The sequence below is a fragment of the Convolutriloba macropyga genome, chromosome 2 (assembly GCF_964194025.1).
Source record: "Convolutriloba macropyga chromosome 2, txConMacr16.3, whole genome shotgun sequence".
Lineage (NCBI taxonomy): Eukaryota > Metazoa > Xenacoelomorpha > Acoela > Convolutidae > Convolutriloba > Convolutriloba macropyga.
The window spans coordinates 46,732,636-46,745,926 of NC_134469.1; the positions used below are offsets into that span (position 1 = coordinate 46,732,636).

A 13,291-nucleotide genomic window follows, 5' to 3' on the forward strand; every position below is an offset into this window, starting at 1 on the left:
AAAAACGAATACATTTCATTATTAAGCATCCGAGACATAGAAAAGATAACGAGCCATCCGATACAAAGATCTATCCTCTTGAAGAGAACTCAAAAAATGGAAAATAGAGAAAATACGAAACATCGGAACATTTTGCAAAAAAAAAATTGTCAAAAAAACTTTTAAGACTGCATTTGTGAAAAAGTTTTAACTATTTTTCAAAAACTTAACGCCAAAAAGTAGTTCAATTTTTATTGAAACGGAATTAAAGTCCATCATGATGCACAAAAAGACTATTTATAATAATTAAAACCAAAATACAAACAAAAAAAAAGAAAAATCGGAAATCTACCAAAATCGGATTCTCATATGTACAATTTTATAAAACAAAATTACATCGAGGTAGAAAGAGGCGTTGAGTATATGAATTATCAAAAGGAATTTGCCATATTAACGGGTTTTTGACAAAAAGACGGTTAAAAGATCCAAAATGGAAGAAATTAATAGAAATCCAAAAAAAATAACTAAAAAATCTAGAACTATGTGCCAATTTTGAACTTGAAACGCATCTTCAGGCTCTGCAAAACACTGTGGTATCAATTTCCGGGGTTGACGAAAAAAACGGCTAAAAACGGTAATCTATGTGTGCCATTCAGTCAAAAACTACTTTTCAAAGTCAAAAAGTCATTCACTAAACGCTGCGCATGATCAAAAAACTTCTCTCGCTCAGAAAAAATTAGTTCACACGGCACTTTTACATACTTTCACTTTTAGGTCAAAACAGCGTCTGAACGAATAGTACTTCCGGTAAAAAAAATCTTAAGAAAACCAATACTCCTCTTCGAGTCGTAAAAAAAACCAAGAGCACCGCAATATAGCTACGCTCAGCTTACAGCTTCGCAGCTATAAACATCACACTGACAGTATAGAAAAGGAATAGTATTGTGAAAACAATGAAAAGTAGATCAGATTAAAGTCGGAAGCAGTAGTTCATTTTTGTAAATGCCAACCAAAATCCCAGCCTACTCGCCGAATAGTATTTGTCACCAAGCACAGTAACTGTTTCGGCACATCACGATTTGGGTAATTTTAGATATTTTTTTTACTAAGAAGAGGTATTCGGAGAAAAAATACAAAATTAATACACAAAAGTTCATTGTCTAATAAACAGCCAATCTCGAACTCATTATGGATCTAACTAAATTTATGGCAAATATTTTTTTCAGCACAAGCGAATAATTTTCAATGATTAGTCTGAATGTTAAATGACAACAAAAGATACTTGAAGCTATGAAGGTGGAGGTACAGGGTGAGCAAAAAACAGTTAGATTCATGCTATAGCATTAGATATCTATTATGCTAAATATTGGCTGTTGTAAAAAATAAAGAGGAAATATTGTGCGCAGTAGGGTACCTGACGTAGTCCTTTCCATATTCCCAACTGCCATTCCCAGTCTCAGTTCCATTGATACAATAAGTTGGCTCCTTTCCTTTTTTCTCTTTTTCTTTCGATGAGCTCTAAATTGAAAATTACGCAAGATATTGACAAAGGGAGCAGCTTCCAGGAATTGCCAAATTTCTGAATAAAATTTCAACTTGAAGTAAATTGAAGGGATCCAACGATTCTTCCAAATTGAAAAACCAATTATTCTGAGTCATCTGCTATCAATCATAGATTGATAAGAGAGATAACCCTAAGGCATTTTAAATGCAACAAAAAATGTTGAAGTCACAAATTAAATTTCGCGTAAATCAAATATAGACAAAACCGCAAAAATTTAACAACTATTGGAAATGAAAATTGACCTACAATCAAGACACAATATGAATAGTAAAAGTGGAAAATCCTCAATCAAATTAACTAAATAATTATATCCAATGGATTGAAAGCAAAGTAGTAAGGACAAAATAGTTGCTCGCGGAGAAGAAAAGCTCAGCAAAACAACGCAACACCAAAAATACAGCCGGAAAATTGCCGGAATATAGCCGCCTTTGACGCGCTGGAGGCACATCCGGATTGAGTTTTTCCTAAGTTTCGAACAGCGTTCTAATTCGTTGTCGAGTTTCAGTTATATTCTGAACAAAACTTAATTCAGCTTTAATAACTTAATTAAATCAGACTTAATACAAATGTCAGTTAGCAATGGCTCCCATCAACTTTGATGACCAAATGCACTACGACTAAGCGACGAGGCTTTATCGGTTTACCCTGTTTGTTTTGATTTCGCTCTTTTGACAATGACGCTATTCACCACATTGCGTAATTCAATGAGTGAAAGAATTCAAAACCCATTTAAGTGAAACAGTGAGTGAAGTAGTCACGAGTCAAACATGAAAATCTTGACTTAAGTAAAACGTAATCCAACGTGATACATGCCCTACTATAAAAATCAATGAGCATCTTTGTAACTCAAGATGGTAACTCAAGTCTTATAAGAAAAAAGTTCAAGTAGCGCGCTTCTGAAATTAGGCTTAAGGGTTTATCAAGTTTCTGATTTTTTATTTCAATTCTCAATACTCACTCTTTTGATTCTAGATCATTTTGCTCAACAACTGCTGCTTAGAAGCACTTTGACCAGAAATGAAACTAGCCTATATAAGTCAAAGAGGTTTCACGCAAAATTTTGAACAAGCTGTGGACTAAGGTAAAACGAAACACTTTTGTTCGACGAAGTAAAAAAACATAGCCGGCAGATTGCCGGAATAGCTGTGAAAGAATAGACTTGCGTGTCATACAATAGAGATAAACATATACAGATATAAGTTGAAAAAAGTATCGACGCCGCTCAAAAAGCTATGTATAAAACATTCAGCGATTAATTAATACAGCTGGTTAAAAGTAATCGCGCAGAAGCCCTTTTATTAGGGCCCGTCATTACACATATGAGTTCCTTAGACCTTAACTTAATTCAAAATAAAATTAAGTTTTGAAGTGCAAAAGTCTTTTTTATTAAGTCACATTAGATCAAAATCTAATCACGCAAAAAGTTTTGCTAGAGTCAGAGAGAGAGAGAGAGAGAAATGACGTCAAGCGTAAGAAGCCGTTAGTGAGAGGAAGAAGTCATTCAGAAAACATTGACTTTCAGCTTGGCCGTGTGAATAAATGTAAAACGAAAAAGAGCGTCAGACGACGAAACAAAAAACAAGGACACCACAATATAGCTCCGCTCAGCTTACAGCTTTGCAGCTATAAAAACATAAAAGGTACGTGTTGAGGGAGGGGGATAGCTAAGGGTTGGTTTAGCTTTGAGCGGAGGTAAGTTAGATACGTAGAAGGGACTTATTTGAGATCAAAACCTTTCGAAACGACCTTTTCTTCTTAACATTACCAGCAGTGCCTAATTACTATGTACTACTAACTACGCTGCCGTTGAAGTCCAATGTTCTAAAATTCAAGTCAACATTCAAAAACGGAGGTAAATGTTCTAATAAAAAGAAGCCGAAACTCAAGTCATGAACAAAGTTCAGCGTCCAAAAAACCATAGCCAGTAGAACATCGGAAGCGACACAAATAGTGTAAAATAAGTTACTAACCTAACCTTACCTAACATAAAAATATCAATGAACACAGCTGACAAGTTGCCAAAAAAACAGCCGTGAGAGCTTCGTAGATCTGCAGTCTCAAAAAGAAAACAGAACGAAGGAATTTCTTCTTTTCAATAAATACAGAGCTGTCAAATTTAAATTAGGAATCTGTATAACTAACTGCTGCTTCTGTTTGCAGCTCTTAAATAACCCTCAATTACAGTGACACACACTCACAGAAAAATCAGTTGCAGAGTGAGGACGTCATTTTTGGAAATGAGGTAAGTCACGTGACCAAAAAACTCCACAACGCTAATGAACAAAAAACTCTCTCGTAAGAGTTAAAAATGACGCCACGCACACAATTCAGTTAAAATGAGCGAATGAACTAAAAGCAGAATTGAAGTGATTGTGACGTCATATGGTCCTACCAAAAATCTTGACGACAGAACAAAAAACCGAGGGAAGGCCAATAACAGTCCCAGCTATCGCTTTGCGGCAATTAAAGAAATAACAAAGAAATCAATCGCCTTTTGAAACTACAGACATCGTTTTAAAAAATGAGGGGGGTAGATGGGGGTGGTAGGTGGGGTAGGATGAGAGATGGAGGAGGTAGCTGATCGGAGGGTTACTAAGTGGGAGAGGGGTAAGTCAGTAGGGTGGTAGGCAGGGGATTAGAGGTTGGGTGGCTCTATAGTTTGAATAGAGAGAAGGGACTGTTATGAGAATAAAACATGGAATTGTAAAAAAAAGGAGAATGCCAAAATAATAGCCGTAGAGGGACTGTTATGAGAATTAAAACATGGAATTGTAAAAAAAAGGAGAATGCCAAAAATAGCCGTAGAGGTAGAGAGGCTATTAAACAAAACTTTGAGCCGAAGTTGTTGGCATCAACAATGGAAATCAAGTGGAAAAACCACGAAAGAGGAACAGTCACCACTTTTGAACGTCGGTGCATGTTTCCCCCAACACCTACAAACTAAACAACAGCTGAAAAAACGAAAAAAATCTGACAAAACTGCAAACTTTATTCATTCTCCAAAAACTTTAAAAACAGACAAAAATTTATCAATTTTCTTCACAAAAACATTTCGAATTCAATAACCAATCAAATGCAAAAGGCTAACAAAACCACAATAGAGATTAACCAAAAAGGTTCCTAAATATAAAAAAAAAGATATAAGCTGAAAGAAATTTAAAACGGCAAAATTACTAAAATAGCTAAAAATCTCAACCAAGAGTCTTAAATTTGCATCTTGTCATCAAAAACCTTCAATACAAGCAGTTCCTTACAATTCTTTGAATAGTAAAAAAAGGAGAATGCCAAAACAATAGCCGTTGAGAGGCTATTAAGCACAAACTTTGGGCCATAATTGTTGGCATCAAAAAAGGAATCAAGAGGAAAAACCAGAACAGGAACAATCAGCATTTTCAGAATGTCGGTGCATGTTTCCCCCAACAGCCACAAACTAAACAACAGCAATAAAAACAAAAAAAAATCTGACAAATTTGCCTGCAAAAAAATTTGAAAAAACTCAATTTTATTCCCAATAAACAGCTCAAATTCAGTAACCGATCAAATGCAAAAGGCTAACAAAACCACAAGACAGATTAACCAAAAGGTTCCTATATTAAATAATAGGGATATATGCTGAAAGGAATTTTAAAACGGTAAAATTACTAAAATAGCTTAAAATCTCATCCAAGTTATATTTGCATCTTGTCATCAAAAGGCTTCCCAGCGTTGACCTAGCTCTGAAAAAACCCGTGCGGGATCGAAAATTCGTTTACTGGCAGCAATTTCTTTCCATAACTATTTTTCTCGCTAATCTTTCGAAAACCCAGTAGAAAAAAACCACCTCTCTCTTTTCTCCGCTCTTCCTTTTTTAGTAGCAAAAACAACACTCCGTTTTCATAATTATCAGACGACAAAAAATTTTGTTCTCAATATTAGTAAACTTACCCGACTAATATCGAAAGAATTGGTATTCAAGCAACTAAAAGAGACCCAATTCTGTCGTATTCCGATTCAGGTGGAGATAAGACCTAGCATCGGTAAAACAATACGGTGCTTCAAATTATATTAGAGCTATCACAATCCACTAGAATGATTTAATGCATAAAACAAAACCTGGCGCATTTTTCTTGAGTTCTTGGTTTGAGTTTTGTTAAACTGTCGCATGCAAGGGAGTGCGGCTGTTTTAAATTGTGAGTGATGGAATAAATGACGTCAAGATCATGAGGTCAAGAATGAAAACGTTAGAAAAAAAAACAAACTTGTCAAGAAAATAAAAAATTATCATAAGCACACACGACTGCAATTATTGCCTCAAATTTCGTTTCTGCGTTTGTTGCCAATCTGAAAAAATGGCGATGTTGTGTAGGACCGTTGTGGTTCTGCGATCGAATTTGCATTAAACTGATATTTAACTTTGTGATCATGAGTATATTTTTAGGTCAGGGCACTGTAAAAGGATTTGATACGGTCACCTGTTCTTACGGGTGTTATCATTATTTCGCACGTAACAGCTCGATATAAAATACCACGATTAAAAGCAAGAAAAAAGAATTTCACATTTTTAGGAATTTTGTTAGGAGCTACATGAGAGTAAAAATGATCGGCAAGGGATTTGATCAAAATTAATTGAAATAATCAAGATGCGACATTTAATGGGGCAACAATAAAAAATAACTAGATAACTAGCAGGTCCGTAAAAGCAATCTAAAAAATTTTCAAGAACTTTTGTTTTATGTTTTGATGAAAACGAAACATCCGACTAAGATCCAAAGAAACGCCCTCGAAAAGAAGTAGCGGGATAAATCCAACCTGCGTAGGCGGTAAGCTAAAAACTTCTTCAAGCATCTTAAAGCAATATCGGACCTTCTGATAAACTTTAACTTTAAGCATATTCCACCTGACTTTCGAAAGTAACAATGGTGCTTGAAAATGTGAAGAACATCGTGAATACAAATGCAAACAAGTATATCAATAATCCAGATCTTCAATTTCTAAGAAGCGCACTTCATACCGTATGTCTCCAAAGCAGTTTCTGTGATTAAAAATCTTGTTGACTAATGAGCTGAAATGCTTTAAGAGAACATAACAATCACTGGGCGCTACCTGTTTATCTCGTTTCTGAGGACGAAAAGTCAAATGGGTCTCACAAAAAATCGGTCAAGCGAAAAAAAGGCATAAAAAGACCAACATGATTAATATAATTGCTAAATCATTTGAGACAAGTGTGACAGATAAAACGTGAACGAGAAAGAGAAGGAAAGAAACCCCAACCGGCAGAGAGAGAGAGGAATATTTTTCATGAGGAGATCCGACTCCGCAACTTATAAAGTTTTCTAGCCTAATTAATAATTAAATCATATAGAAATTGAGAAGTTCAAAATATGAAAAAAAATTCTTATTTCGCAGTTGAAAAACTTTCAAAAAACCAGTTTTTGTCTCTGAGTTTTGTCATAAAAGCCATCTGCAAGACAGTTTCGTTGGCCAGTAATGATCGTTAAACTCAGAACAGGGCAAAACTATTCAAATTTTTTTTTTTTGAAAAAATTGCAAATTTTGACAGGATCTTTCTACCATTCGTAATAATAAAATCTTCAGCACATTTTCAAGGTCTCATGAAACTATCAATTATCCCCATTTCAAGCCTTAAATAGTTTCTATGACTCAAAGATCCATAAACTTGGAACATGATAATAATTTTGAAAAAATTGAAAAACCTTAAATTTTATCAAAAAATTGCTAAGTCCAGTCTATTTTCCAGTCATATAAGTAATGATAACCATTCCATTATTTCTAGAACCTATGCAGTAGCTTATTATCAAACCTTAGGAGGTCCCTGCGCCCGGAAAAAATCAAAGATTCAAAAATTTTCAAACTTGAAAAAATTACATCTAGAAACTATGCACTAAGCTATTATCAAAACCAAGATAAGGTTCCCTGGCTCTTGAGCCTGGAAAAACCTGAGAAATGACAAAAGATCACAAAACCTGAAAAAAATAGCAAGTTTTACAAAAAAAAATCGAGAAAATTTGTGATATTAAAAAGATGAGAACTATTCCCTGGCCAACAAAAAATGTTCAGTAACTTATAATTAAACCCTATAGGAGGTTTTCTGACCCATGAGACTAAAACACACCTGAATAATGACAATGAAGGTCAAAAAAATTAAATACTGCAAGTTTTGTGAAAAAAAACAGCTAAAATTCGTGTAAAGAAGTAAAAATCGGAGTAAAATATGAAGTAAAATTGGTGAGAATTAGAATCATGAAAAACATTCTATTACATCCAGAAACTGTGCAGTAACCTATTATCAAACCCTAGAGGAGGTTCTCTGGCTCTTGAGGCTGGAGAAACCTAAAATTGAACAAAAAATTACAAAAATTGAATTTGAATGATAACAATGTCAAAACTGCAAGTTTGCCAGGAAAAAGCTAGAATTCGTGATGTTAAAAATGTTGAAAACAAATCCATTGCCACTAGAAACCTCGCAGTAATCTATTATCAAACCCTAGAGGAGTTTTGTTGACAACTAGAGCTTAAAAACTCAAAAAATGACAAAAATTTTCAAAACTTGAAAACTATGAAAATTAGTATAAAAATTTTGTTTGAAATAATAAAAATTTTGTTTGAAATACCAAATCAGATAGCTGTTAAAATGGTCACAAAAAGTACTCATGCCTTGCAAAAAACCTTAATCAACTATAGCCAGCCTGTTTTAGACTGGTCCAACAAAAAATTCGAAAGATGACGAAAAAACACGAAAAATTACATTGTGGGCTGAAAACTCCTAAAATTACCTTTTACCCTTAAACTACGGTCTTCACCTTCACAGTAGCTACAACACGCTATGTACTTGAAGGACTACTAAATGCAATTAAGGGCTTTTAATGAAACTTAACGCCCCTGGGCGCTACCTGTTTATACCGTTTTTAAGGACGAAAAGTCATGGGTCAGACAAAAAAATAATATAATTGCTACACACTTCGTTTGAGAGCAATTAAATAAAGTAATTTAACCTCATATTTTCGCAACCAACATATTGTCGACGAATTAAACGAAATCAAATAAAGGCCAAAAATAGCAATACGTTCTTTTTGGATCTATTTCTAATTGACATTTTTTCGGGGCAAGACTTTTCTTGCATCCCTTTTTTCTTTGCGGCGCGTAAACCTTTTGGCAGCTGGATTATCGGTCATTGACTCTTTTTGCATTTAGGTCAATGACTCTTTTGCGGTCTCCCCTTTTTCGGACATTGACCTTTTACAAGAGCAATTTTTTCGGTCATTGACCTCTCACAATCTGCCCTCTTAACCATGCTTCTCGAGAGCTCTTAAACATGCGCTTCGATAGTTCTTAAACATGCTCTTCAGAGGCCTCTTAAACATGCATTTTCGCCTTTCGTTGAACACGGTGCCTTATAAAATGTCATGCATTTAATATATAGGATATATAGGATTATAAATTTTTAGATGCTTCAAAAACAAATTATTGGTTCATACCGGCATCGAAGAATTTCAATAACCGCAAATTATAGGAAGCTTTAAAATCAGGACAGGACGGCTTCGTCTCACTAACATGTCCAACCAAAGCTGAATCTGTGAAAATAGCAATAATCAAGGGAGACTTCAAGGTGAGCTGCCTACAATTTTAAGATAACCACCTCAATGTTCAGCAAATATAAAAATAGGAACCTGAAGGATGTAAAATTAAAAACAGCCTCACTCTATTGCATGCGACAGTTTACTAATTAAACTCAAATCAAGAACAATGAATTGCGCCAGGATTGGATTCAATATTATTGGACTATGCATTAAATCATTCTAGTGGATTATATTAGCTCTAATATAATCTGAAACACGCTATTAATTATTGCCCCGCTGCTAGGATTTTTCTCCACCTGAATAGGGATACAATAGAATTGGGTCTCTTTTAGTTGTTTGAATACCAATTCATCCGATATGCAGAGCTTACAAATTTTGATTAAGAATCTGTATAACTAATTGCTACTTCTGTTTGCTGCTCTTAAATAACCTTTAATTAGAGTAACACGCACCCACTTATCTCTTTAAATTGAAGCAAGAACAATCAGTTGAAGAGTGAAGAAGTCATTTTTGAAAATGAGGTTAAGTCACATGTGACCAAAAACTCAATCAAGCTAATGAACAAAAACCTCCCTCCAGTAAGAGTGAAAAATGAAGTCACGCACGCAATTCAGTTCAAATTGCATGAACGAATGAACTAAAGCAGATTTGAAGTGATTGTGACGTCATATGATTGCACCAAAAACCTTGCAGACGAAATAAAAAACCAAGAGAGGGCCAATAATAGCTCCAGCTATCGCTTTGCGGCAATTAAAGAAATAACTAAGAAATTTAGCCAAATAAAACTACAGACGTTTTAAAAAATGAGGGGGGGGGGGGGTAGATGGGGGTGGTAGGTGGGGTAGGAGGGGAAATGGGGGAGGTACTTGGTGGGGGGGGGGTGGGTTAATAAGTGAGAGAGGGTAAGTTAGTGGGGTGGTAGGTAGGGGATTGCAGGTTAGGGGGGGCATCTAGTTGGAATAGAGAAGAAACTGTTATGAGACAAAAACTTCCCAAAATGCCCTTTTGACCATGAGTAATACAAGCAGTTCCTTACAATTCTTTGAATTGAAAAAAATGGAGAATGCCAAAATAATAGCCGTTGGGAGGCTATTAAACAAAAACTTTGGGCCAAAGTTTTTGCCATCAAAAATGGAATTAAAAGGAGAAACCACAACCGGAACAATCACCATTTTTAGAATGTCGGTGCATGTTTCCCCAAACACCCACAAACTAAACGAAAGCAAAAAAAAACAGAAAAAATCTGACAAAACTGCAAACTTTATTCATTTTCCGAAAAATCTCACAAAACTACCTGCAGAAAAATTCAAAAAACTCAATTTTCTTCACAACAAAATCACAAGACGGATTAACCAAAAGCTTCCTAAAGAATAAAAAACAAAGGATACATGCCGAAAGAAAGTTTAAAACGGCAAAATTACTAATATAGTTAAAATTCTCATCCAAGAGTCTTATATTTGCATCTTGTCATCAAAATGATTTCTAGCGTACAGCTACTGTCTACAATAATTGAGAAAAACCTATTCAATTGAAAAAATTAGAAATGAAATTGCTTTGAAAAAGCCGCGTGACCAAAAATTCGCTTACTGATAGCAATTTTTTTCTACACCAACTTTCTTCCCTTATCTTTCGCAAATCCGGTAGAAAAAACTACCCGGTACTAAAACACTCCTATTGCCGAATTGTCAGACGACAAAAAAACTGTGTTCTCAATATTAGTAAACATACCCGACTAATATCAAACGAATTGGTATTCAAGCAACTAAAAGAAATAATTCTGTCGTATCCCGATTCAGGCCGAGAAGAGACCTAGCATCGGTAAAAAAAATAACACGGTGCTTTAGATTATATTAGAGCTAATATAATCCACTAGAATGATTTAATGCATAAAACCACTCCTGGCGCCATTCTTTGAGTTCTTGGTTTGAGTTTTGTTAATAAACGGTCGCATGCAATGGATTGCGGCTGTTTTAAATTGTGAATGATGGAAAAAAATAACGTCAACATCAAGAAGTCAAGAATGAAAAAATTACAAAAAAAACGAATTAGTCAAGAAAATAAAACTTTCATTATAAGCACACACGGCTGCAATTATTGCTTCAAATTTCGTTTCTGCGTTTTTTTTGCTAATCTGACAAAATATACACAAATACAAGAAGGGCAGGTTAACGTCGGCGATGAATTGTTACGTAGGACTGTAGTGGTTGTGACGTCATATTGTCATACCAAAAATCTTGAAGACAAAATAAAGAAATAGAGAATGGAAATGAGAAGACATAGACCTATATAGCAGAAAAAGCTGCAAAAAAAGGTTTGCAGGCCATAGAATTTTAGATAGAAACAGACGTAAAACCGAAATGACATAGTAGCTGATGTAATCTTAAGAACCTATTTAAAAAATGGGGAAGTTTTTTCTGAAGAAAACAGTCCCTATTTCATTTTAACTGGGATCTTTTTGTGAGTTAAGACTTTCTTATATAGGTGTCCTCTATCATCATCGACATTGAAAATGTTCTTCACTCACACTGACAACGATGCCAAAAGTCAACGAGAGTGGACTAATATAATGCAATTACAAAAAAATGTCACGCAATTACAGAAAGTTTAATAAATGACTTGGATACTTATGTAATCAGATAAAGAGCGACACCAAAGAAGGAACAAAATTGCATTTTTCAGCATTACAGCCTTAAAAAGGCCAGACAACTAAACAATCTAAAAACCAGAGAACCAAAGTGCGTGGTTTAACCTGAATGGATTCATCACAAAAGTGGAGCCAGCTGTAAAATTTTCCCGGTGATTAGAGGAAACTTATCCCGTTCAGCTCTTGCCCTGCCTAGAGCAGCGCTTACTTCCAAGGATAACTACATTTATACCTAATCGAATTACAAGGTGAATTACAAGCCCGTTTCCTCAGAAACGGTCATCAATATGACAGTCTTCGGCTTTCTGCCTTTAATGTATTCATCATCTCTGAGACAGCCGACTTGAATACACGCGAAATTTTGTAGATCGGATAGCCGATGATGCAAAACCGAATGCAAGAGAAAAGAACATTGACTTAATGGCCCTCAGCTTAATAAGTTTATCCTGTTTCTCAGGACGAAACATCAATCGATCAAAAGAAAAAAAACAATCAAGCAAAAAATTGCAAAGAAAAACCACAAGGACCCAAGTAGTTGATACAAATTTATTTTGAGAGCAATCAATTGCAGCTACTGCGAGTTTCCTAAAATTTAAAAAAGTTGGAGATTCTGCAACTGAAAACTGTCGCCAATTCAAATTCAGGTCTGAAAATATGTATATGGTCAAAATGAAGACGGTCACCACCCTTGAAAAAGATATATACATTAGCGCAATCAATTAAGTAATGACGTCAACAAGCGATTGAAGAAAAAATAGAAGCACAAGAACGACCGGTACGAATATATGACGTAGCTACCCAAAAATTTTAAAACGTATGTTGTATCTATGTGCGCTTTTATCAGCCTCATACTAAACAGTGATATTTCCCAAACTTATTCATTTTACACCAACTACTGAGAATTTATCTGAAGAAAAGCAGAGTATAGTCCAGGAAGGTGACGGGACAAGAGATCCAAAACAGAAAAATTGGGACAATAGATCGAAAAATACTCTCTATTCTCATTGGCCGAAATTAAGCCTTAATTGCGAGCTGGCATAAAATGACCCCTTCTGACCATGCCTCCCCTGACCCTCGTGTCTTCGTAAACAGGTGTTGATTGATGTAATAACAATGGTAAAAGGCTATATCAGTACTGTTTCATAGTATTCTAAGCGTTTTTTGACTTTTTAAGACTTTTTTTCATGAACTTTTTTTCATGAAGTCGGTTTTGATTCCTTTCTCTGTTCATACAAAAGTCATAATAATTTTGAAAATTTCTTTTAAAAAATTGAATTTTCGGATGATACCTGAAAAACGCGGCAAGTTTTTCGAGAGTTTCTGCAGACAAAAATCAGTATATAAAAGGCAAAATAATTGAAGACAATTTAAACTACTAGTTTAGAAAAAAAGTAAAAAGTATTCGGGTTTTTTCAGGTTGTTAAAAAATTAACGTCCTTTTTTCAGGCATTGTAATGGCCGCCGTATTTCTCAATATTTTCCCGGCCTCACGTTTTGTTTACAGCACGTACTATATTTTTACAAATG

At 34.9% G+C, this 13,291-nt stretch overlaps 1 protein-coding gene across 2 annotated transcripts in view; it reads right to left on the reverse strand.

The window, feature by feature from the left end:
* The window catches only part of LOC142358707 (transcriptional regulator ATRX-like), a 53,973-nt gene that overhangs the window by 22,583 nt on the left and 18,099 nt on the right, over positions 1-13,291 (reverse strand). For both annotated transcript variants that reach the window (XM_075410234.1, XM_075410235.1), the window contains one exon: positions 1,394-1,497. In XM_075410234.1, the coding sequence (XP_075266349.1) occupies positions 1,394-1,497 (104 nt within the window). The remainder of the gene's footprint in view (positions 1-1,393; positions 1,498-13,291) is intronic.